Source organism: Onychomys torridus, chromosome 23 (genome assembly GCF_903995425.1).
Source record: "Onychomys torridus chromosome 23, mOncTor1.1, whole genome shotgun sequence".
NCBI classification, from domain to species: domain Eukaryota; kingdom Metazoa; phylum Chordata; class Mammalia; order Rodentia; family Cricetidae; genus Onychomys; species Onychomys torridus.
The window spans coordinates 9206573-9228069 of NC_050465.1; the positions used below are offsets into that span (position 1 = coordinate 9206573).

A 21497-nucleotide genomic window follows, 5' to 3' on the forward strand; every position below is an offset into this window, starting at 1 on the left:
GCCAAACAGCATTTTATTTGTACAGAGCGATATCCACAGCAAAACTGGATGGTCATGTTGGTTGATAAACTATCACCTCCTCTAATTAAGAGGTCTATCTTGTTCAAATTGATCCTTCTGAGGTCTTTGATGTAGTTGAAGACTAGATAGGTATAATTTTCCTTAGTTATGATAAAAGATAAGTTAGATATGAAACCTTAGACTCATGAATATAGGATAGATTGAATATTTTGTTTAATTTTGCCAAAACAAATAGACTAGATATTGTAACTGTAATTATTGCTTGATAATTGTTTTGTTATATGTAATTTTACTATGTAAAAGTTAAAACCTTCCTTAAAAAAAAAAAAAAAAAGAAAAGGGGAAGTGTTATGGATATCGCTCTGTATAAATAAAATGCTTATTGGCCAGTGGCCAGGCGGGAAGTATAGGCGGGACAAGAGAGGAGAGAATTCTGGGAAGGGAAAGGCTGGGGGAAGAGAGACGCTGCTAGCCGCCGCCATGACAAGATGTAAGGTACTGGTAAGCCACGAGCCACGTGGCAAAGTATAGATTAATAAAAATGGGTTAATTTAAGATAGAAGAAGTAGATAACAAGAAGCCTGCCACGGCCATGCAGTTTGTAAACAATGTAAGTTTCTGTGTGTTTACTTGGTTGGTTCTGAGCGTCAATGGGCCTGGCAGGTCAGAGAGATTTGTTCTGACTGTGGGCCAGGCAGGAAAACTCTAGCTACAGCTGTGCCATAATATTTTTTGTTAGAATCATTGATGATGTAGATGACCCCAAATAGATACTTTGCTTGCAGGTGATGTTACCAAGTTCAGACACAGCTACCTATTTATTGGTTGAATGTTCCTTTCTGAAAGAGCAAAATGTGCATCATTATCAAACATCCTTGAGGAAAAGTATATGTGTCTACCCCGTTTGGTACAGTTGAGAGTTTCCCTTTTATGTCCTGTGATCAAGGCCAAGTTTTTTTTCCTCCCAAAATATTTAATTAAAAGAAAATACAGAATATTGGTGAAAGAATCCTTTATCTGTGGGTGAAGAAACGAAAAGAAATTCTGATACTGTAATTTCAGATAACAGAACCAGACTTAAATATAAAAGGGGGAAAAAACTGAAGATGTTGAAAACATAGATGATCTCATTTTAGATTATCAGCTAGAAAATCCAATTTAAGCATTGGATTTCAATATCAGCGAAATGAACCACAAATAGAAAAATTACTTACAGTTGATTATGGTGTTCCTATTACAGAAGGAAGACGTACTTTTAAGGTACACTCGGCCACAGTACTGCGTCCTAAATGAGTAAAAATGGTTCTTGTCAATTTCTTTGAGACTCAGAAAATGGTCAGTGTTCACCTACAGTATCTATGCCTAGCATATACTGTAAGAGTAAACAGACCATCTTGCAGGACTGTGAGGATGATGGAGATTTTGAATGGGAGGAATGTTATAGTGGTAGTATCCTACTGTGTGGAGGGATTCTGCTAGAATCAGATCATTTCAAACATCAACAACTGTTGGAAATATACTAATGGAGAACTTCACAAGTTCACTCTAGTCATCTAGGAGTTTGGGAAAGAAGAAAGTGAAAAAAAGGCTGGAGTGAACTGTATGAAAGGGCAGAGGCAGAAAATTGCCCTTTTTGAGATGGGGGTAAGTCATGCACTGTTCCCTTTCAGCTATGATTTACTATATTGATGAGCTGAGCACAGACTTGTCTGGGATTTGCTCCCATGGGCGGGAGCAGAAGTTAGGAAGGCAGTTTTGGGGAGGTACAAGAGCATGGAAAGTATCTGAAGTTGGGCAGATGTTTTTCTCATTTTTAACCTTGAAAGATTCACATCCTCACTTAGTATTTTAAATTAGAAGCTAATGATCTTTACTTTTTAAACCTATCTTTACAGTAGAGTGGGTTCTGAGATAGAAAATCTTATTTTCAACATTATTTAAGTTATCGAGTTGTAGGATGACCTATACATCTATATTTGGAACAACTCTGTTTTCATAAAATCCTAAATATATTCTCTGTATTAACTGTTAAAGACTTTAGATGTCATTTATTAGAATCAAAATAACTCACAATCTTGACATTTCTGATCCATGGAAGTTGATAAAAAGAGCAAGAATTTGATGCTGGGGGGGCACATAATTTTCCTGCTACAATACATTTGAATTTTTTTTTTTGATGTTTTGTCTAACATTTGTTTTGACGCTTTACAGAAGACAAAACATTTTAATATTGCTGATCTCATTTTCCTTCACTTAAAATTGTTAATTTATTTTTATAAGATTAATAGCCGTATTTTATGGAAACAACCCTTAATTTTCACTGCAGGTAATTTGCTGGTAGGAGAAGAGGTACCAAAATTTTCAATTCTAACTCCTGAATTACATATTTCAAACTTCACCATGAATGTAAAACAGCTAATGATAGCATTTTTTCCCCTCTGTTAAAAAAAGTGAAAATCATATGTAGAAAATTTCCAGCTCTCCATATAACTTTCTACTACCAGGTTTCTGCTATGGCATTTTTTATATTAGTTAAAAATGTTCCCCATATGCCAGTATATAAAGGCAAGTAGCATCTACTTTTTAATGGGAACAGCAATAGCTGCATGAAGGAGATGTTTTGTGACCCATGAGGCAGGCTGTGGGAAGAAAATTATTTCAGACTAATTTCAGAAGAACAGCTGAAGTATCAATATACTTCAGGACAGGTGAACTATATTGGCGAAATTGTAATCACATCCAATTCCACTATAAGATATACCTTGATGGTGGTAGTGGCACATACCTTTAATCCCAGCACTCAGGAGGTAGAGGCGGGCAGATCTCTGCAAGTTCAAGGCCAGCCTGGTCTACAAAAATGAGTTCCAGAACAGTGAGAGCTACATAGAGAAACTTGTCTCAAAAAACAAAACAACAAAAAAGAGATAACCATAAACATATGGGGAGTGTACATTCCTTATATTTTATACATATAACTTTTTCTTTCCATACAAATGGTATTAAACTGTATATACTGTTTATATCCTACATGTTTCCTATAGAAGTATATTGTTAACATTTCATCTTGTCAGATAATACTCTTCTAGGACTTAAAACAAACAACTGCCCATTTGCCTATGTTGGCACTGGCGTGGTCTTTCTTCACTTGCCTCTCAGTTTTCAGCCTTTTTCGTCCTACAAATATCTCCATATGCAGTATAATCAAATGATTGCAGCCTGGTCTATTTGCTTTAATTCAATCTGTCTTTTAAGGAGGATATCTGTTTTTCAATGCTTATTTTTCTGAATTTCATCTTTTCTGTCTCAATGTAAGATCGTTTTTCATAGTTTCTTCTTTTTCCCTCTGTTCTGTTGATTTGATTAGGTTGCTACTTTGATTGTTAATTTTTTTTTTTTTTTTAAGACCTAAGACATATTGGCCAGGTGTTGTGGTTCACACTTTTAATTCCAGAACTCAGAGACAGAGGCAGTTGGATCCCTGTAAGTTTGAGGCCAGCAAAGGATTGTAGCTGGAGAGCTTTTCTCTGGGTCCCAGCAATCCCCTGTGGACACCCGCAGCCACTTATAAAATAATCACTCAGAAACTTACATTAATTAAACTGCTGGGCCATTAGCTCAGACTAACTACTGACTAGCTCTTACACTTAAAATTTCTATTAATCTGTATGTCGCCATGTGTTCCGTGGCTTTACCTGTTGTCTTTACATGCTGCTCCCTGGGCAACAGGCTGGTGTCTCCTGACTCAGCCTTTCTGTTCCCAGAATTCTCTTCTCTGTTTGTCCCGCCTATACTTCCTGCCTGGCTACTGGCCAATCAGCATTTTATTTATATAGAGTGATACACACAACAAAGGATACATAATAGGAGGGAAAGAAGGAAAAAAAACCCACCCACAAACCAAGACAAATATCCAGGACTAACCTTGAATTCACTGTTCCCTTGCCTCAGTCTCCCTCGTGTTGGGATTACAGGGATATACCAGCACATATAGTTTTGTTTTGTTTTGTTTTTTTGAGACAGGGTTTCTCTGTGTAGCTTTGTGCCTTTAACCCCAGCACTCAGGAGGCAGAGGCCAGCCTGGTCTACAAGCAAGTTCCTGGAAAGGCGTGCGCCGCCCGGCATAGTTTTATATTTTTTCTATTGATTTGGAAATCCTCCCTTTTTTCCCTTTAGTATTTATTTACTTTTCCATTTATTTCCTGGCCAGACTCTATTCTTTGCAGTCAGGGTACTTCTCCTGACAAACTGAATTCCCTCTGATTCATTTATGTCTCCTTTAGAAAGTTTTACTTCTCTGCTTTTATTCCTGCTCCTAACTTTTCAATTTTGCTAAGATTAATATTTTTAGTTCTATTAATAGTATTTTTCAAGGATGTCATTTCTTTTCTTTTCTTTCTTTCTTTTTTTTTTTATTTTATTTTTTTCGAGACAGGGTTTCACTGTAGCTTTGGAGCCTGTCCTGGACTATCTCTGTAGACCAGGCTGGCCCCGAACTCACAGAGATCCACCTGCCTCTGCCTCCCGAGTGCTAGGATTGCAGGTGTACGCCACCACCACCCGGCTCTTTGGGTTTTTTTTGAGACAGGGTTTCTCTGTGTAGCTTTGGTGCCTTTCCTGGAACTCACTTGGTAACCCAGGCTGGCCTTGAACTCACAGAGATCTGCCTGGCTCTGCCTCCCGAGTGCTGGGATTAAAGGCATGCACCACCACCTCCCAGTTTAAGGATGCCATTTCTATCCAAGGGCCTTTATTTACTCTCTATTCATAGTTCCAGAGAGCTGATTAATGTACAGACTCTGGTATTTGTTTTTGACAGGAAAATTTTATTGACTGTTTTCTTTGCCTCTACATGTTCTCCCTCACCCTGACACTTTGAAAATTGTTGTAATAACGTAGGTTTCCTGAATTTTTCAATGGTAAAGTTTATAGAAGTCACTGGAAAAGGAGAACCAAGACTATAACTTAGGTTTCCAATGAAAAACAATAATACTGAATTAAAGGCCCATGAATTCTTTTGCGTGCCTACCTTAATTAACCTGCCCAAATACAATGAGGTGTGGGAACCTCATTTTGTCCTAGGTGCTTTGAAACATTTCTATTTGAGAGAGAAACTTGGGGTTTGTATTGCTCATGTATGTTAAGGTTTAAAAATATCAAAGAAGCATTGTATAGAAATTCAGCCCTTTGTGGCTAGAGAGATGGCTTAGTGGTTTACAGCACTTACTGCTCTTTCAGAGGACCTGGGTTTGGTTCCTAGCATCTACATGGTAGGATCAAAACCATCTATAATTTCAGTTCAAGGGGATCGACACCTTGAGACCTCAGAGGTCACCAGGCGGGCACATAACTATTAAATTCGATCTGTCCTCTTTACTTGTAAATGTGCTTCATATTGCACCTTGTGCCCCAGTGCTAAAATTTAGTTCCCAAGTCACTCTATGGATCATTGAGTAAGAGATGGCACACATTTCAGGGTACAGTACTCCAGGTACAGGGTATCCTTTCCTTTTTGAAAAGCTTCAGTTAAATTGGAGGTGAGAAGTAGGTTGTCTTTTTCTCCCATCTCATCCCTGATGTCTAAGATGTAATCAGTACTGGGGGGGCAATATATATTTGGAAATATAAAATCATATATACAATTGCTTTTATTTACTTAGCTAGTTTTGTTTTTATATTGAGTAATGGTTGTATCATTTCTAGGGCAATGTTTGAGGTTATTGAAAAGCTAAAGAAACAAGCTAATGTCAAGTGTCTGTATCTTCATGGGTCAGTTCATGCTGTTAAATATGTATACAAATTCAGACATGTCCTTTTTTTTAACAGATAGACAGAAAAATCGAGAACGATGTCTAAGGTAAGGTCTTATTTCATGTATCTGGTATAAAGAGAAATTGTTTTATATTTTCAGATAGTTAAAAGGGGTTTCTATAGGTAAATTTCTAATTTTGGGTTATTCTAAATTTTTGAGTTAACTTCTTTTCCAAATTTTTTAATTTGTTAATATAAATCCTCTTACCCATCTTAAATTTTTTTCCAAAACCAAACAGCAATTCAAAATTCCAATAATTCATATAATTAAGTTGATAGGGCTCTTAGACGTGCTATATTGATTTAGATTAGCCCTTATAAATTGGTCCAGAGTGCTGATATAAATTAGTTCTGAAGGACATAAGCTGAGGAAGTGGAAATGTGGTTATCGCTGTAACAGTATCAGTTTTCCTTCTTTGCCCTTTGTTTATTTAGTCTATGGGTGTTTATTACTGTACAGTGAAAAGCCAGGGGAATGCAAAGATGGCTCAGTGGTTAAGAGCACTGGCTGTTCTTCCAGAGGACCCGGGTTCAATTCCCAGCACCCACATGGCAGCTTGCAACTGTCTGTAACTCCAGTTCCAGGACACCCAAAACCCATGGCAAAACAGTAATGCACATAAAATTAAAAAGAAAAGAAAAGCCATAAAATCAGTTTTTGCTTTTTATAAAGTAATGTGGAACAGAGATAAACAAAAGAGCCATTATTCTAGCACCCGGAAGTAATCACTATGAAGGTTTTAGGTATATTTTTATCTGTGTATACATGTGAATGGATTGTTACAAAATGTAATCCTCAAAGGAAGGCTATTTTATAACTTGTCTTTTTTGTCTAGTTTAAATAATGTATTAAAATATTTTCATTTTCAATATGCCACTGCCTAAGTTGTTGGGTTTTTGTATGCCTGTGTGTGTGTGTGTGTGTGTGTGTGTGTGTGTGTGTGTGTGTGTTGTACAAGCCTGTATATATGATGTGAGTCAGGTGTGGGTATAGTGTGTGATATGTGTAAGACTTGTATATGTGAAGACACAAGTGTATTGTGTATGTGTGCATGTGTGGGAATGTGGGAGTGTGGAGGTGTGCACGTTGGAGTCCATTGTGAATGGCAGTCTGAGTGTGTAAGGATATGTGAGTGTATGAGAGCTGTGTGAGTATAGCGTGTTGGAGTGTGGTGTTTTTTTGGGTCTGAATTTGTGTGCGTGTGAATCTGTGTGTCTGTGGCTCTAGGTGAGTGTTGGTGTAGCAGAGTAGGATGGAAGTGTAAGCATGTGCTTGTGGTGTGTCAGGTATTCTTGCTCACTCTCAAGTCCTCACCTTCAATGTGCTGAGTGCAGCTTTGGGATATCCACCATGTTTGAGAAGACCCTCACTTTGGGCATTGCTCAGCTCTCCAGAGTAAAGAAACTGATGCTCGGGGTTGGAGAGATGGCTCAGAGGTTAAGAGCACTGACTGTTCTTCCAGAGGTCCTGAATTCAATTCCCAGCATCCACATGGTGGCTCACAACCATCTGTAATGAGATCTGGTGCCCTCTTCTGGCCTATAGTCATACATGCTGTATACATAATAAATAAATAAATCTTTTAAAAGATAAAGAAAAAGAAACTGATGCTCAAGTTGCTTGGTGCTAGGGTTCCTTGCCTGCACCATGTCCTGGTTGCACGTTCTCCCTGTGTTAGCCCGGTCAGCCTTTAATGTGTGTATGTACATTAATATGTGTGTGTAGAAGCCAGAATTCAACCTTGGGTATCATTCCTCATGGTTTAGCAGTGTTTTGTTTGTATGCTTGATTGTTTGTTTATCCCTCCTCCTCTTTTGTATGTATCAGGTTGAGGGAGGAGGGAGAGAGACAGAGAGACAGACAGATCTCTTACTGGCCTGGAGCTTCAACTACCGACCTGTCTTCACTCGTCCAGGGCTGGGATCCAAAGGTTTATCACTGTGTCCAGTTTTGTTTTGTTTTTATTAAATTTAAGTTGTAGTGATTGAATTCAGGTTCTCAGACTCATAAAGCAAGTACACTATCTTCTCATTTTCTAGATTGTGGTTTTACTGTTGTTGATTTATCACATCAACCATCATTAGTCTTACCAGGCATTCTTTCATCAAGAATTCTTTTAACTGTCTTTTCATCATCATGCATGGTGGCACATGCATATAATCTCAGTACTTAGAAAGCTGAAGCAGGAACGTTGCAAGCTCCAGACCAGCCAGGAATGTGTAGTGAGCCTGTCTCAAACAAATAAACAGATTTTTCAGTGTAGTCAGCTCTGGGCTTAGTTTTTTGTTTCATAATTTTTGATGCTGAATTCTCAACATTCCACTCTTAGCTTTCCTGCTTCCTCTAGACAAAGCTCTGTGTCATAAGAGGAAGAATAGCAAGAAATGTCTTTTTTCCCCAGATGTTTTCACAGACCCATCATGCCTTCTCAGGCTGTTCTTTAGCCAAGTGTTGAATGGATGGAGTCAGTTCTCTGAATTCTCTTTATCTCAAACTGTAATTTAATTTATTGCACTAAGATAAATTAATGTATATTTTACATAATTAATTGCTAAGCAGAATATTTAACAAAAATAGTAATTATGAGTCAGCATATAGCTATGGAATTTGATTGGATTGTGTGTGTGTGGTTTTTTTTTTTAAATGATTTTATTTTATGTGTCTTGCCTACATATGTATATCTGTATGAGGGTGTTGAATTCTCTGGAACTGGAGTTAGAGGCAGTTGTGAGCTGCCATATGGATGCTGGGAATTGACATAGTTCTTCTGGAAAAGCAGCCAGTACTCTTAATCGCTGAGCCATCCCCTGGGTTGTGCTTTCTTTAATCCTCTTAAGTGAACACTTTTCTGATAATAGTATAAGTTTTGAAGATGATAATTTGTGTAGTTTCTTTGATTTTTTTTTTTTTTTTAATTTGTGAGAATTGTTGATTACCTATGTTTATCACAGGTCTGATAATGTCATAAAAGCAACCAATAAGGTGTTTATTAGCTCTTTTTTATTTTTTAAATCTTACTTTAGCAACAACCAACTCAGTTTATAAATCCAGAAACTCCTGGCTATGTTGGATTTGCAAATCTTCCCAATCAAGTTCACCGAAAGTCAGTGAAAAAGGGGTTCGAGTTCACACTGATGGTGGTTGGTAAGAAATTACCTTACTAAATATTCCCTTTTCCCCAGTCTATGAAATGCACTGGCCTGACCTATAATGCAAATGAGAAAGTTTCTTTTTTGACAAAATCACCTCTGGAATTTAAAAACATGTTTGTTTATTTGACCAGGATTTCATATATATATGCACACATATATTCAGGAATTTTTGCCCACTAGGAAAATACGATTTTATGTCATCTCCTTATTTGTATATAATGAAAGTTTCTTTGTGATAATTAACTTTCAAAAAAGTCACCAGTGATACTTGACTCCTTGTAGTCACAACCCTTACCAATTCTTTCCTATACTGAATAGGTCTGTTTGTTTGTTCATTTGGTGGTTTGGTTTTCTTTTTCTTTGTTTTAATTTTTGTATTATTTGTGTCTGTGCGTGAGCTTAATGTGCATAGGGGCACACCTGTGTAGAGGTGGTTCTCTTTATTTTTATATGGGTTCTAAAGATAGAATTCATGTCATCAGGCTTGAGCATTAAGTGCTTTTACTTTCTGAATCATCTTGCTGTGCCCCCCCAACAGGGTTAATATAGCCAGTGGATGTTGAAGAAATGATATGACTTCTAAGACTAGGTCATAAAGGTATTATTATGTTTCCTGCCTTGCAATCACTTGAGCTGTTCACTCTAGAGGAAGCTAGCTCTCATGACTTTATGAAAATAAAGGACTGTAAGGCAAGGAACTGAGGCTGCCAGTAGTCCTACAGCGACCCTCTACAGAAGCATCCTCAAGTCCCAGTTAGGCTTCCTATGCATGCCTGCCATCCCTGCTGACATTGGCTACTGTCTTATGAGACACCAAACAGAAGGATCTTAAAGAAACTGTCAGAGGCTAGCATGGTGGCGAGTACCTTTAATCCCAGCACTTGAGAGGCAGAGGCAGGAGATTCTCAGTGAGTTTGTGGCCAGCCTGGTCTACATAATGAGCTCTGGGACAGCCAGGACTACATAGAGAGACCCTGTCTAAAAAAACAAAAACAGCAACAAAAAACAACACTGTCAAATTTTGTGACAACCCAAATATGTGAAATATTGTTAAAGGTTAATTTGCAAAATTACTGTATATTAGAGATGATGAATGTAATTGCTTAATTAGTATTGTGTTTAACTTTCACTTAAATAGTAGTAAACCACAATGGAAGGCTATTGAATGGTTGCTTGAATGTATTTTTATTGTATCCAGTATAATAGATACTGTCATAATGTGATATGAATTATTGCATATATTGTGTTTTAGCATGCCAGTAGAAGCTTAATAATGAACTGTGGTTGGGGGTTTTATTGTTGTTACTAGTTTTTGTTTATGTTTTTTTTTTTAGATAGAGTTTCATTATGTTGCCCTGGCTGGCCTAGAACTAGCTATGTAGACCAGGCTGGCCTTAAACCCACAGAGATATGCATGTCACTGCCTCCTGTGTATTGGAGTTCAAGGCTTGAGCCACGACACCTGGCTTTAATGGTGAATTGTTGATTCTGTTAGCGATACCACATTTTACAATTTTTGGCAATTGTAAAAATTTCAAAACTAATGAAGTAAGCATTTGGAAAGCTTTATGATGGTCATGACTAAGAGTAGGACATCATTATATTTTTAGAATTAATAGTACACAGATCTGAAATGATTTGGGATTCTTTTTTTTTTTTTTTTTCAAGACAGGGTTTCTCTGTAGCTTTGGAGGCTGTCCTGGACTAGCTTTGTAGACCAGGCTGGCCTCAGACTCACAAGAGATCCACCTGTCTCTGCCTCTGAGTGCTGGGTGCAACCACCGCCCGGCTGATTTGGGATTCTTGCTGAAGAGTAGATGCCACCATATTTTAGGAGTACAATTATATAATACAAATAATGGGAATTTAGGTTCTTACTAGAAAAGACCAGTGTACTCTGTCACATTATTATCTGATTATATAACGCTAAAAAAACCCAAACAACAACAAAAACAAAACAAGCAGTATCTTTACTCTCTGACTATTCGTGAGTTAGGGGTCACTAAGCTTTCTAAAAGGGTCCACATTAGTATTAGATCTTTATGGGCCATATAGTTTGGTCATAATATTCAACTCTACACTTAGAGTGGAAAAGCAGCCATAGACAGATAGCACATAAACAAATAGGCATAGTGATACAATAGAGCTTCATTTATAAGAAAGGCAGCAGACTGGACTTGAATTGATGCCTGAAGTTCATCAGCCCCTTAAATAAGCCAGCCCTCCTGCAGTGGATTGTTAGACAACTGAATAAAACAGGTATGCTTTAGGTTTTGTTGTCCTCGTTGTTATTGTTTGTTTTAACCCTGAACAGTAGGCAATGCAGGAATTTAGTCCTTTTGAAGCAAATTATGTGGATCTTTCTTTTATCAGAGGGCAGAATGAAATAAATCAAAAATACAACAGTGTCACAGAGCTATTACCTAAGATAGCCAGGCAGAATTCTCAAAAAGCAAAAGAATTCCAGAATTATACACTTGGAATTCCTCAGAGTTATTGGCTAAATGACACTGATCTTTGTGTGTAGAGTATAGATTGCTGAAGCTGGGTAAAATGTCAACACCAGAGACAGTGAACTGAACTGGAGACTACACAGGGCTAGAAAGTTTGTGTATGGTTGGAAACATTTGAATTCCAGCCGTTCAAAGAGAGCTCTTGTTGAACACTCAGGGCACTTAGAGTCTCTAGGGTAAAGTAGACATATAATCTGTTGTTATCCATCCCTAAAAAGTTATAAATAAGCCTTAGAGAATCAAACTACTTAATGCTTACTAAGTCGGATAAAACACATCAATAAATGTGGTGATACATGTCTGTAAATCCAGTGTTTGAGAAGCTGGTGGAAGAGGGATCCAAATTGGATACCAGCTTGGGCTACATAATAAGACTTTGACTCTGAGAGAGAGAAGAGAAATTAAATCTGGCCATTTATAGTGTAGTATTCATACTACACTAACAGGATATTGGGTAGTTTTTGTTTTTGTTTTTTTTCTTAACTGAATAGCCAAAAAGAAAAATTAGAAAGTATGTAGCCAGGCAGTGGTGGCACAGTCCTTTAATCCCAGCACTCTGGAGGAAGAGGCAGAGGCAGGCAGATAGATTTCTGTGAGTTTAAGGGTAGCCTGGTCTACAAAGTGAGTTCCAGAACAGCCAGAGCTGCTACACAGAGAAACCCTGCCTCGAAAACCAAACAAACAATATATTTGTATTTTACACAATTGGGTTGGTTTGAATGAGAACTGTCTCCCATAGGCTAATGTCTTTGAATACTTGGTTCCTGGTTGGTGGTGCTGTTTAGGGACGTTGTGGAACCTTGAAGAAAGGTGGAGCCTTGCTGGAGGAGAATTACATCATTGATGTAGGGCTTGAGAGTTTTTGCTTTATCTCACTTCCAGTTTGCATACATCCTTTCTCTTTCTCTCTCCTCACCCCTTCTCTGGGTAGAGGTGCTTGTGGGCAGGCCTGACAACCTGAGTTTGACCTCTGCAATCCCAGAAGGTGCCTGGAGAGAACTAAATCCCAAGAATTGTCCTTTGACCTTCACTTATATATGATAGCACATATGCACAAGCGTACAATGAATTTTTCTTTTAATTCAAAGTTAAATTTAGTCATCAATTTTTTTTAACCAATTTCTAGGAAGTGAAGACTAAACTCAGAAATAAGAAAATGAGAGGAAAACACTGAAAGAGAAAATAAGTGATACAGAAAATGGAACTAAATGCTAGATTGGCAAATTAATAAGTTCCTTTGATTGAGCAAATTACTAATATCAAGCTTGAAAATGTTGTCACTATAACCCTAGGGTTAAAAAAAAAATCAAAATCCTTTTGCTTTTGTAAAGGCCCCAGGTTCAATTCTCAGCTACCACATGGCAGCTTAAAATTGAAATTCCAGTGGACGTAATGCATTCTTCTGGCCTCTGTGGGCATACATGTGGTACACTTACATATATGCAGGCAGAACACTTATGCACATGGTCTGTGAGTAAATAATTTTAAAGACAGAACCAAACCGGGCATGGGAATGTATACCTCTAATCACAACACTTAAGAGGGAGGAGCATTAAGAGTTCAAGGCCATCCTTAGCCACCTAGGAAGTTTGAGGCTATCCTCTGCCACATGAGAGTAGCTGAAGTTTTCCTGTGTCCTGCCTGGTCCTCAGCCACTCAGACCCAAGTAAACGCACAGAGGCTTATGTTAATTAAAACTGCTTGGCCATTAGCTCAGGCCCACCACTAACTAATTCTTATACTTAAACTCATTTCTGTTAATCTATATGTCACCACGTATTCCGTGGCTTTTCCTGTGTACCATTACATGCTGCTCCCTGGACAACGGGCTAGTGTCTCCTCACTCAGCCTTCCTCTTCCCAAAATTCTCTTTGTGTGCTTATCCTGCCTATACTTCCTGCCTGGCTACTGGCCAATCAGCATTTTAATAAACAAGTGTACAAAAGCATTATTTCACAGCAGAGGAGGAAAGGGGAGACAAAATCTTGACAACACTATTATTGTAAAATAAAAGCATACTGTTGAGTGATAAATCTAGCAAATATGTGTGAGAACTGTATATTGAAGAATACTGCTAAGAGGTTAAAGACAATGTAAATTAATTGTGAGATCTGCTCTCTTTGAACTGTTAAGAAGATGTGTAGGTCACTTTTTTGTTACTTTGCTAAAATAACCATGACCAAGGCAACTTAAGGAAATGATAGTTTATTTTTTGCTTATGGTTCAAGAGGGATGAGTTCATTATGGTGGGAGGCATAGAAGCAAGCAGCAGACATGGCTATAGGAACACGAAGCTGAGATCTTACATTTTCAAAGGTAAGCACAAAAGCAGAGAGAACAAACTGGAAGTAGGGTAAGGATATAACTCTCAAAGTCTGCCCCTAATGATATATATTCCCTCCAATGAGGAAACCTCCCCAAACAGGGCCACAGATTGGTGAACAAGTATTCAGATGCCTGAGCCTATAGGGAACATTTCTCATTCAAACCATCACAGATGATGTCTTTTCTCCTTAAACTGTACACAGAGTCAGTTTGTTCCCAATCAAAAATGTTATTAGGCTTTTAAAAAAATAGATATTAAGAATCTAATTCCAGCTGGGCGCTGGTAGTGCACGCCTGTAATCCCAGCACTCGGGAGGCAGAGGCAGGTGGATCTCTGTGAGTTCGAGGCCAGCCTGGTCTACAAAGCGAATTCCAGGACAGGCTCCAAAGCTACAGAGAAACCCTGTCTCAGGGAGGGGGAAAAAAAAAAAAAAGAATCTAATTCCAAAGGTTAAATGAAAATTCAGAGAATTTAGAATGGACAAAGCAGTTTAAAAAAAGAACAAAGTTGGAGAATTTAACTAAAATACTCAAGACAGTATAATAAGGCATGGAGACTAATAGCCCAGAAATAGATCCACATTATAAGGTCAGTTACTTTTGACTAAGGTACCAGGATTGTTCAGTAGCGGAAATTTAATCTTTTAAAAATATTAACTGGATGTAACTGGATGATTGTATGAAAAAATTCAACTTGTATTTGCAAATTAACTTGAAATAGATCCTACACCTAATATAAAACAAAAAAAAATTAGAAGTAGATAAACAATTTTATGACAGAGCCAAAACACATTTCATAGAACATAAAGAATAATTACCACAAGAGGGAAAAAATGCCCCATTAAATATTTCTTTGGTGGTTGGAGGAATGGCTCAGCCATTATGAGAGCTTGCTCTGTTTTGCAGAGGACCTGAGTTCAGTTTCCAGTGTTCTTGTTAGGTAGCTCACTGCCTTTAACTCCAGTTCCTGGAGGATTCAACTTCTCTGGTCTCCTCAGGCACCTTATGTACTCACTTGTACATAACTCCCCAATCTCACATACACATAATTTAATATAAATCTTTATTTTATATAGAAAAATATTACCCCAAAGCTGGAGACATGGCTCAATGTAATTGTACTTTCTCATTGGGACTACCAGCCTGAAAATAATGACACAGTGACTTATGAATTGTGAGTGTTTGGCCTTAGCTTAGGCGTCTAACTAGTTCTTATAACTTAAATTAACCTATTTTTTAATTTACATTCTTTCATGTGGCTCTTTACGTCATCTCCATACTGTCCATCCTTCCTCCCATCTGGCTGGTAACTCTGCCTTTCTTCTTCCCAGAGTTCTCTCTGCCCAAAAGTCCTGCCTATACTCTGCTGCCTAGCTATTGGCCATTTAGCTTTTGATTACACCAATCAAAGCAGTACATCTTCACACAATGTACTATATCCCACAACATAGCCTTGGGGGAATTTCACTATTTGTTGAAGGAGTAGGGGAAACCTAGAGATCTGCACACCAGATCTAATTATTCTTTATCAATAAAAACTTGGGAGTCAGATATCAGGGTAAGAACCTGAATGATCAGAAAAGCAAAAAAGCAACCAGTGACCTCCCTCTCCTTCACCACCTCCCTCTCCCCCTCTCTCATTCCAAAAAGGCCTAGACTCTCTCTAAACCCCACCCTGCTACTATCTGTCCTCCATCCTCCAAAATCTCAATGGCTAATTTTGTTCAGCTAGTTGCTAGCTCCACCCTCTGATTCAAAGCAAACTTTATTGGGAGTCTCAGGAGTGTCAGTATCCCACAACAGCTCAGCCATTAAGAGTGCACCCTGCTCTCTCATAGAACCTGAGTTAAGTAGTAAAACCTCATCTCAAAGCAACAAAATTGCTTTTCCATGCATGGTGCTTATAGGCATGGCCCAGTGTTTGACACAACTGTTGTAGTCTTTCCTATAATGCAGTCTATAAAAACTAGGGCACCTTGAATCCCTGGTAATAAAATTGTTTACCTTTATACCAAGAAGTTTGGGAAAGCTCTAAAATTGATGGTGTATGCTGTTAAGATCTAAAGTATTTATGAGATTATCCAACATAAAGAAGCATGTCAGCAGGGCCTACTGAGTGGTTCCATATATGCTAAGTGTGTCAGTGACAGGATCAAGTGTGCTTTCTGAGTAGTAGAAAAATCATTGTGAAAGTATTGAAGGCACAAACACAGAGTCAGAGAGCTAAATAAATATGAAGCTTTTTAAGTAATAGAAGTCAAGACTTATTTTAAAGAACCAACAACAACGAAATTCCGAAAGTACATTCTATACTACACAGGTGTATAGACACTGCACACCTGTGAAGAGAGAAAATTTGTTTGTAATCATGCTGCAAACCAATTCTACAATCCCATTGTCTTGGATTCAAATTAAGGTCCTGTTCTTTGACTTTGGGAAGGTTACTGACCTTCCTTGAGCATCCATGATTTTCCTTTTTGTGAAGCAAATGTGCTGGAAAACACTCTAGGTTTAACAATCATATAGGGAAGGTTATGACAATGTTTTCATTTTTATTTAAGGTGAATCTGGTCTAGGAAAATCAACTCTCATAAACAGCTTATTCCTGACTGATCTCTATCCAGAAAGAATTATACCTGGAGCTGCAGGTAAATATGTTTCTATATTACCTGAACATTGTTAATGTATATAATTAATATCTTAAGCCTCAGATGTGTGTTTTATTTAGTCAGTTTGTGTTTTGTAAACTGTCACGTAAGTAGAGAAAGTATGCTTTATCTGAAGTCCTAGAATTTGGTTATAGTCTTTGTTTTGCATCTGTGCAGCTAACCTTTATTTCATTTTGTTATCTATTATATGTCCTAGTTTTCTATTCGTATTGTACACTGGATGAGAAACTGAACTGAAAGAATTTTATGTCTTTAAAAAGTTACATAAGCTGACTGACTGGTGGTAGCACACACCTTTAATCCTAGCACTCAGAGGCTGGATCTCTGCAAGTTTGAGGCCAGTCTGGTCTACAGGGAGAGTTCTAGGACAGCCTCTGCTACACAGAGAGACCCTGCCTCAAAAATACAAAAACAAAACAAAATAAAAAAGTTACATACAAGAGAAGATAATTCAGTGGTAGAGCCCTTTCCAGCATACATGAAGCCGTAGGTTCAATCTTCAGTATTACCTTAAAAATATAACTTAAAATGTTATGTAAACAGAAAATTACTACAGGAATATATGTCTAATTTGGCTCTTCTCTGGTTATCCCACCATAGTACACTGGCATTCTCAAATATATGCTTGTTGGCTTTACAATTCTAGGAATCGAACCTTCATGCTAGCAAATGCTCTACCACATCTCTAGACTCATAAATACTTTTGATAAGATGGATTAAGCTTGTAAAGTCAAACAACCTTTTCATCAATACTTTTACATTCTGTTTTTAAATGAATTCATAGATTATTTTCTTTGTCTAAGAAACCTAGGGTTTTAAAATGGTTTTTGTGTGTGTGTGTGTTGTGTGTATGTGTATGCATGTATGCACACACACATGTGGACATGTTCAAAAGTGCGTGCATGGATGGATGTCAGGAGGTAACTCTATGACTCCTAACCTATGTGATCCAGGACTCGAACTCAGTCATCAACAGGCTTGGCAGCAGGCACTTGTACTCCATGAGCCATCTTAGCAGTCCCAATATTGGTATTTCTTTCATTTTAAGATTTTTTAAACATTTTTTAAATTTGTATGAGTGTTTTGCCTGAATGTATGTATGTGTACCACATATTTGCCTGGTTCCCTTGAAGGTTGAATCCCCTGGAACTGGTTATGTTCTTGGTGGTTATGAACCATCATGTGGGTGCTAGAAACTAAACCTTAGTTTTCTGCAGGAGCAACAAGCATTCTTAACTGCTGAGTCATCTCTCCAGCTTCTCAGTGTTGATATCTGTAGTGATATTGTATTCCCCAAAATATTGTGCACCCTAATAAACTTATCTGGGGTCAGAGAACAGAACAGCCACTTGATACAGAGACCAAAAAATGGTGTCACACAAGCCTTTAATCCTAACATTCCAGAGGCAGAGGATCTCTGTGAGTTCAAAGCCACACTTGAAACTGCCAGGCGTGGTATCAAGAGCCTTTAATCCCAGGAAGTGATGGCAGGAAGAAGAAAGGTATTTAAGGCATGAGGATGAGGAACTAGAACCTGGTTAAGCTCTTAGACTTTCGAGAAGCAGTTCAGCTGAGATCCATTTGGATAAGGACTCAGAGGCTTCCAGTCTGAGGAAACAGGATCAGCTGAGGAATTGGCAAGGTGAGGTAGCTGTGGCTGGTTCTGTCTCTCTGATCTTTCATTGTGCACCCCAATACCTGGCTCCAGGTTTGATTTTATTATAAGACCTTCTAACAATTCCTGCTACAGGTATTTTATTTATTTATTTTATTTATTTTTTGGGAGCTGAGGATCGAACCCCGGGCCTTGTGCTTGCTAGGCAAGTGCTCTACCACTGAGCTAAATCTCCAACCCCAGGTAATTTTAGTGATCCCAACAAAAACATTCATTTTTAGCACCAACATTTCTCTTACTGACTTGGGATCATTTTAAGTAGTCCTAATATTTTCTGAGAACTTTCCTCAAAGACAAGTACTGACCTTCCAAGACATTTGTCATAAGAACATGAATAATGGATAATCTCTCCTTTAGCATGCTTGATTTTAAGGTACATTTTCTATTAAATTTGTTTCTTTTCTAGAGAAAATTGAAAGAACTGTCCAAATTGAGGCTTCAACTGTTGAAATTGAAGAGCGGGGCGTCAAACTTCGGCTTACAGTAGTGGACACACCTGGCTATGGGGATGCCATCAACTGCAGGGATTGGTATGAATCCAGAGGGTACAGAGCCCCCAAAGTGCCAAGTACTATGTATTTGTTTTCATTTACTTAATTTAAAGAATTTACATTCATAGACAATGTTAGTAATACTTGAAGTGCTGTATACCTAATCATTTAAGGTGTTAAATATTGGCTGTTTTGAAACAGGGTCTCACTATATAATACAGGCTGGCCTTGAACTCAAAATTCTCCTGCCTTATCTTCCTAAGTATTTTGATAATTGTTATGAGCCACTGTGTCCTGCTTGAGAATTCGTTGTTTTTTTTTTTTTTTCCTAAGAGCACTCTAATAAGACCAGAGATTGAAAAGTTAATCATCTGTAAACTGCCAGCATAAACAAAGCACTATGATTGAACTGCAACCAGTGGACAAATTGCTGTTTATATGTGTATGTCCCTTCCATATGGTAGGAGGTGAAATTTGAGTCGTAGTGCCTGTGAATGACTTCTCTTTGCCTTTATTTTTACAAACAAGGAAATTAAGAAGGTAGAGCAACCTGTTGCTTTTATTGTGTGGAAAATCCTACTTGTGTACCTGCTTCCTCCTTGTCCTAAACCTGCCAAAGGAAAGCATCAACTTAGCAGCACTGAGAAAAGGAAGGAAGGGGATGGCACTCCTTTGTCTGTCCTCTGCATTAAGAATGACCCCTTGTCATCATTCTGTGAATGTGCTGTCCTGTTCAGCAGCTTACAGAATCCTGCCTTGGACTGCATGCTTTCTGATAGCGCCCTGCTTCTTGGCCTCTTGGGAAGCAGTTGTATGTCTTAAAAGGGTTGGCAGCCTTCCAGCTTCACAGGCTACCTGTCAGGTGCTTATAACCTGTTATACTTAGATTGTTGACTCCCATTGCTTCACCAGACCCACTTAATACTTGTCACAGTTTAAAACATACACACACACCCCTTCACTTTCCTAAAGATGAACTGTCTTCTTTTATGGATTGTTTTACATACTATATGGGAAAGGGGAGAGAAACTTGTCTTTTCTTTGAAGTGAGGGATTGCCTGTCTCTGTACCCCATGATTACTGTTGAATTTCGTGTTTCAGTTTTAAGACAATTATCTCTTACATTGATGAGCAATTTGAACGCTACCTACATGACGAGAGTGGACTGAACAGGCGGCACATCATTGACAACAGGGTACATTGTTGCTTCTACTTCATCTCACCTTTTGGACATGGGTGAGTCAGTTGTTTACCACGGAAACCTGCTGCGTGTTGTAATATAAGCAGTGAGATGATTTTGAGAAAAAAAAATTGTGCTGTATTCCCGTGCTTTCCCTAAATGTGTGACTTTTGAACATTTTTAGATTAAAGCCTTTAGATGTTGCATTCATGAAAGCAATACACAATAAGGTGAATATTGTGCCTGTCATTGCGAAAGCTGACACACTCACTCTGAAGGAGCGTGAGCGGCTAAAGAAAAGGGTGAGTAAGAGCTGGCCACCCATGCCTCCTCAGCTGTCCAGGAAGCAGGAGGAGGGAAGATTTCAACTGAGTTGCCAGAGTCAGGACTATAGAATTCATACTCAGTGTTTGTAGGTTTTTTTGTTTGTTTTACTTTTCATCCTCATAGCATCAGATTTGTATTGTTTAAATTCTTCTTCTCAGATAAAAGTAGCCTCATGGAGTAGGAAGTGGCTGTCCTCTTAACCCAAATGTTTTGCTGCAGTAGTCTGTCTAAGTAGACTTGTTCCCTGTATTTGGGTTTTGAAAATTCATGTGGCAGCTGTCTACCACTTGATGCAGCTTAGCTAGTTTAACACTGACCAATCTGTCTGGTGTCCTGTGTGGTTGTTACTTTTATTTTGTTTTTTTTGAGATAGGGACTAAAGACATGTGACACCATGCCCAGTTCAAGATTAACTAATTTTTATATTTTGAGACAGTCTCATTGTGTAGCCCTGGCTGGCCTGGAAATCACTATGTAAACCAGGGTGGCTTTGAATTCAGAGGTCCACCAGCTTTTGCTGACAAGTGCTGGGATTACTCCCCAGAATTCTTTTTGCTTGTATGATATACTCCTCCCATTCCATGATTATGCTTGAGGCGCCTGCCCATTCATTGCCCAGGAACTTTAGGTGCTCATAGTGTCTCTTTGTTCTTGGGCTCTTGTCTTGCTAGATGATGGTGGGAGTATTTTTCGTTTAGCTGTTGTTCTCGGGCTATCATTAGTATTCCTACTGCCTTGTATGTTGAAAGTGATGGCTTGTGATTATTACTGTTATTATTGTTATTCTTGCAGACAGAAAAGCTCCTAAAATTCAAATATACATAACCTTTTTTTTAGCAATTCTTAAAAGTACTTAAAAATAACTTATCGGTTGTTTACTCATTCATATACAAATAATTCTTAATGTATTTCTTGGTATTTTCTTTTTGTTGTTGTTTTAAGATGATATTACTTTGTAGTCCTGGCTGATCTGGACTTTGTTAAGTAGATTAAACTGGCCTTGAACTTAACAGAGGTCTGCCTGCCTCTGCCTCTTGAGTACAATTCTTCTGAATTTCTAATATGAGTTAGCTAAAATGATACACGGTTAGCTAAAATTGATTCTAGTTTTGTTACTGTTCCAGATTTTGGACGAAATTGAGGAGCATAACATCAAAATCTATCACTTACCGGATGCAGAGTCAGATGAAGATGAAGATTTTAAGGAACAGACTAGACTCCTCAAGGTAAGAATTGGCTCCAGATATATAAAGTGAACTTAAGGCTTGAAAATTCGTTGCAGGCTTGATTTGTACCATTTGGAAAATAACTGACATTTCTAAGTGAAATGTGTAT

General features: G+C 38.1%; 1 protein-coding gene across 4 annotated transcripts in view; it reads left to right on the forward strand.

Annotated features, from left to right (window-relative positions):
• The window catches only part of Septin2 (septin 2), a 41080-nt gene that overhangs the window by 11139 nt on the left and 8444 nt on the right, over nucleotides 1-21497 (forward strand). For 3 of the 4 annotated variants that reach the window (XM_036173357.1, XM_036173360.1, XM_036173358.1), the window contains exons 2-8: nucleotides 5845-5875; nucleotides 8854-8974; nucleotides 16382-16468; nucleotides 18571-18694; nucleotides 19757-19891; nucleotides 20020-20137; nucleotides 21287-21388. In XM_036173357.1, the coding sequence (XP_036029250.1) occupies nucleotides 5867-5875; nucleotides 8854-8974; nucleotides 16382-16468; nucleotides 18571-18694; nucleotides 19757-19891; nucleotides 20020-20137; nucleotides 21287-21388 (696 nt within the window). In that variant the 5' untranslated portion in view covers nucleotides 5845-5866. The remainder of the gene's footprint in view (nucleotides 1-5844; nucleotides 5876-8853; nucleotides 8975-16381; nucleotides 16469-18570; nucleotides 18695-19756; nucleotides 19892-20019; nucleotides 20138-21286; nucleotides 21389-21497) is intronic. The other variant, XM_036173359.1, reaches the window with a different exon arrangement.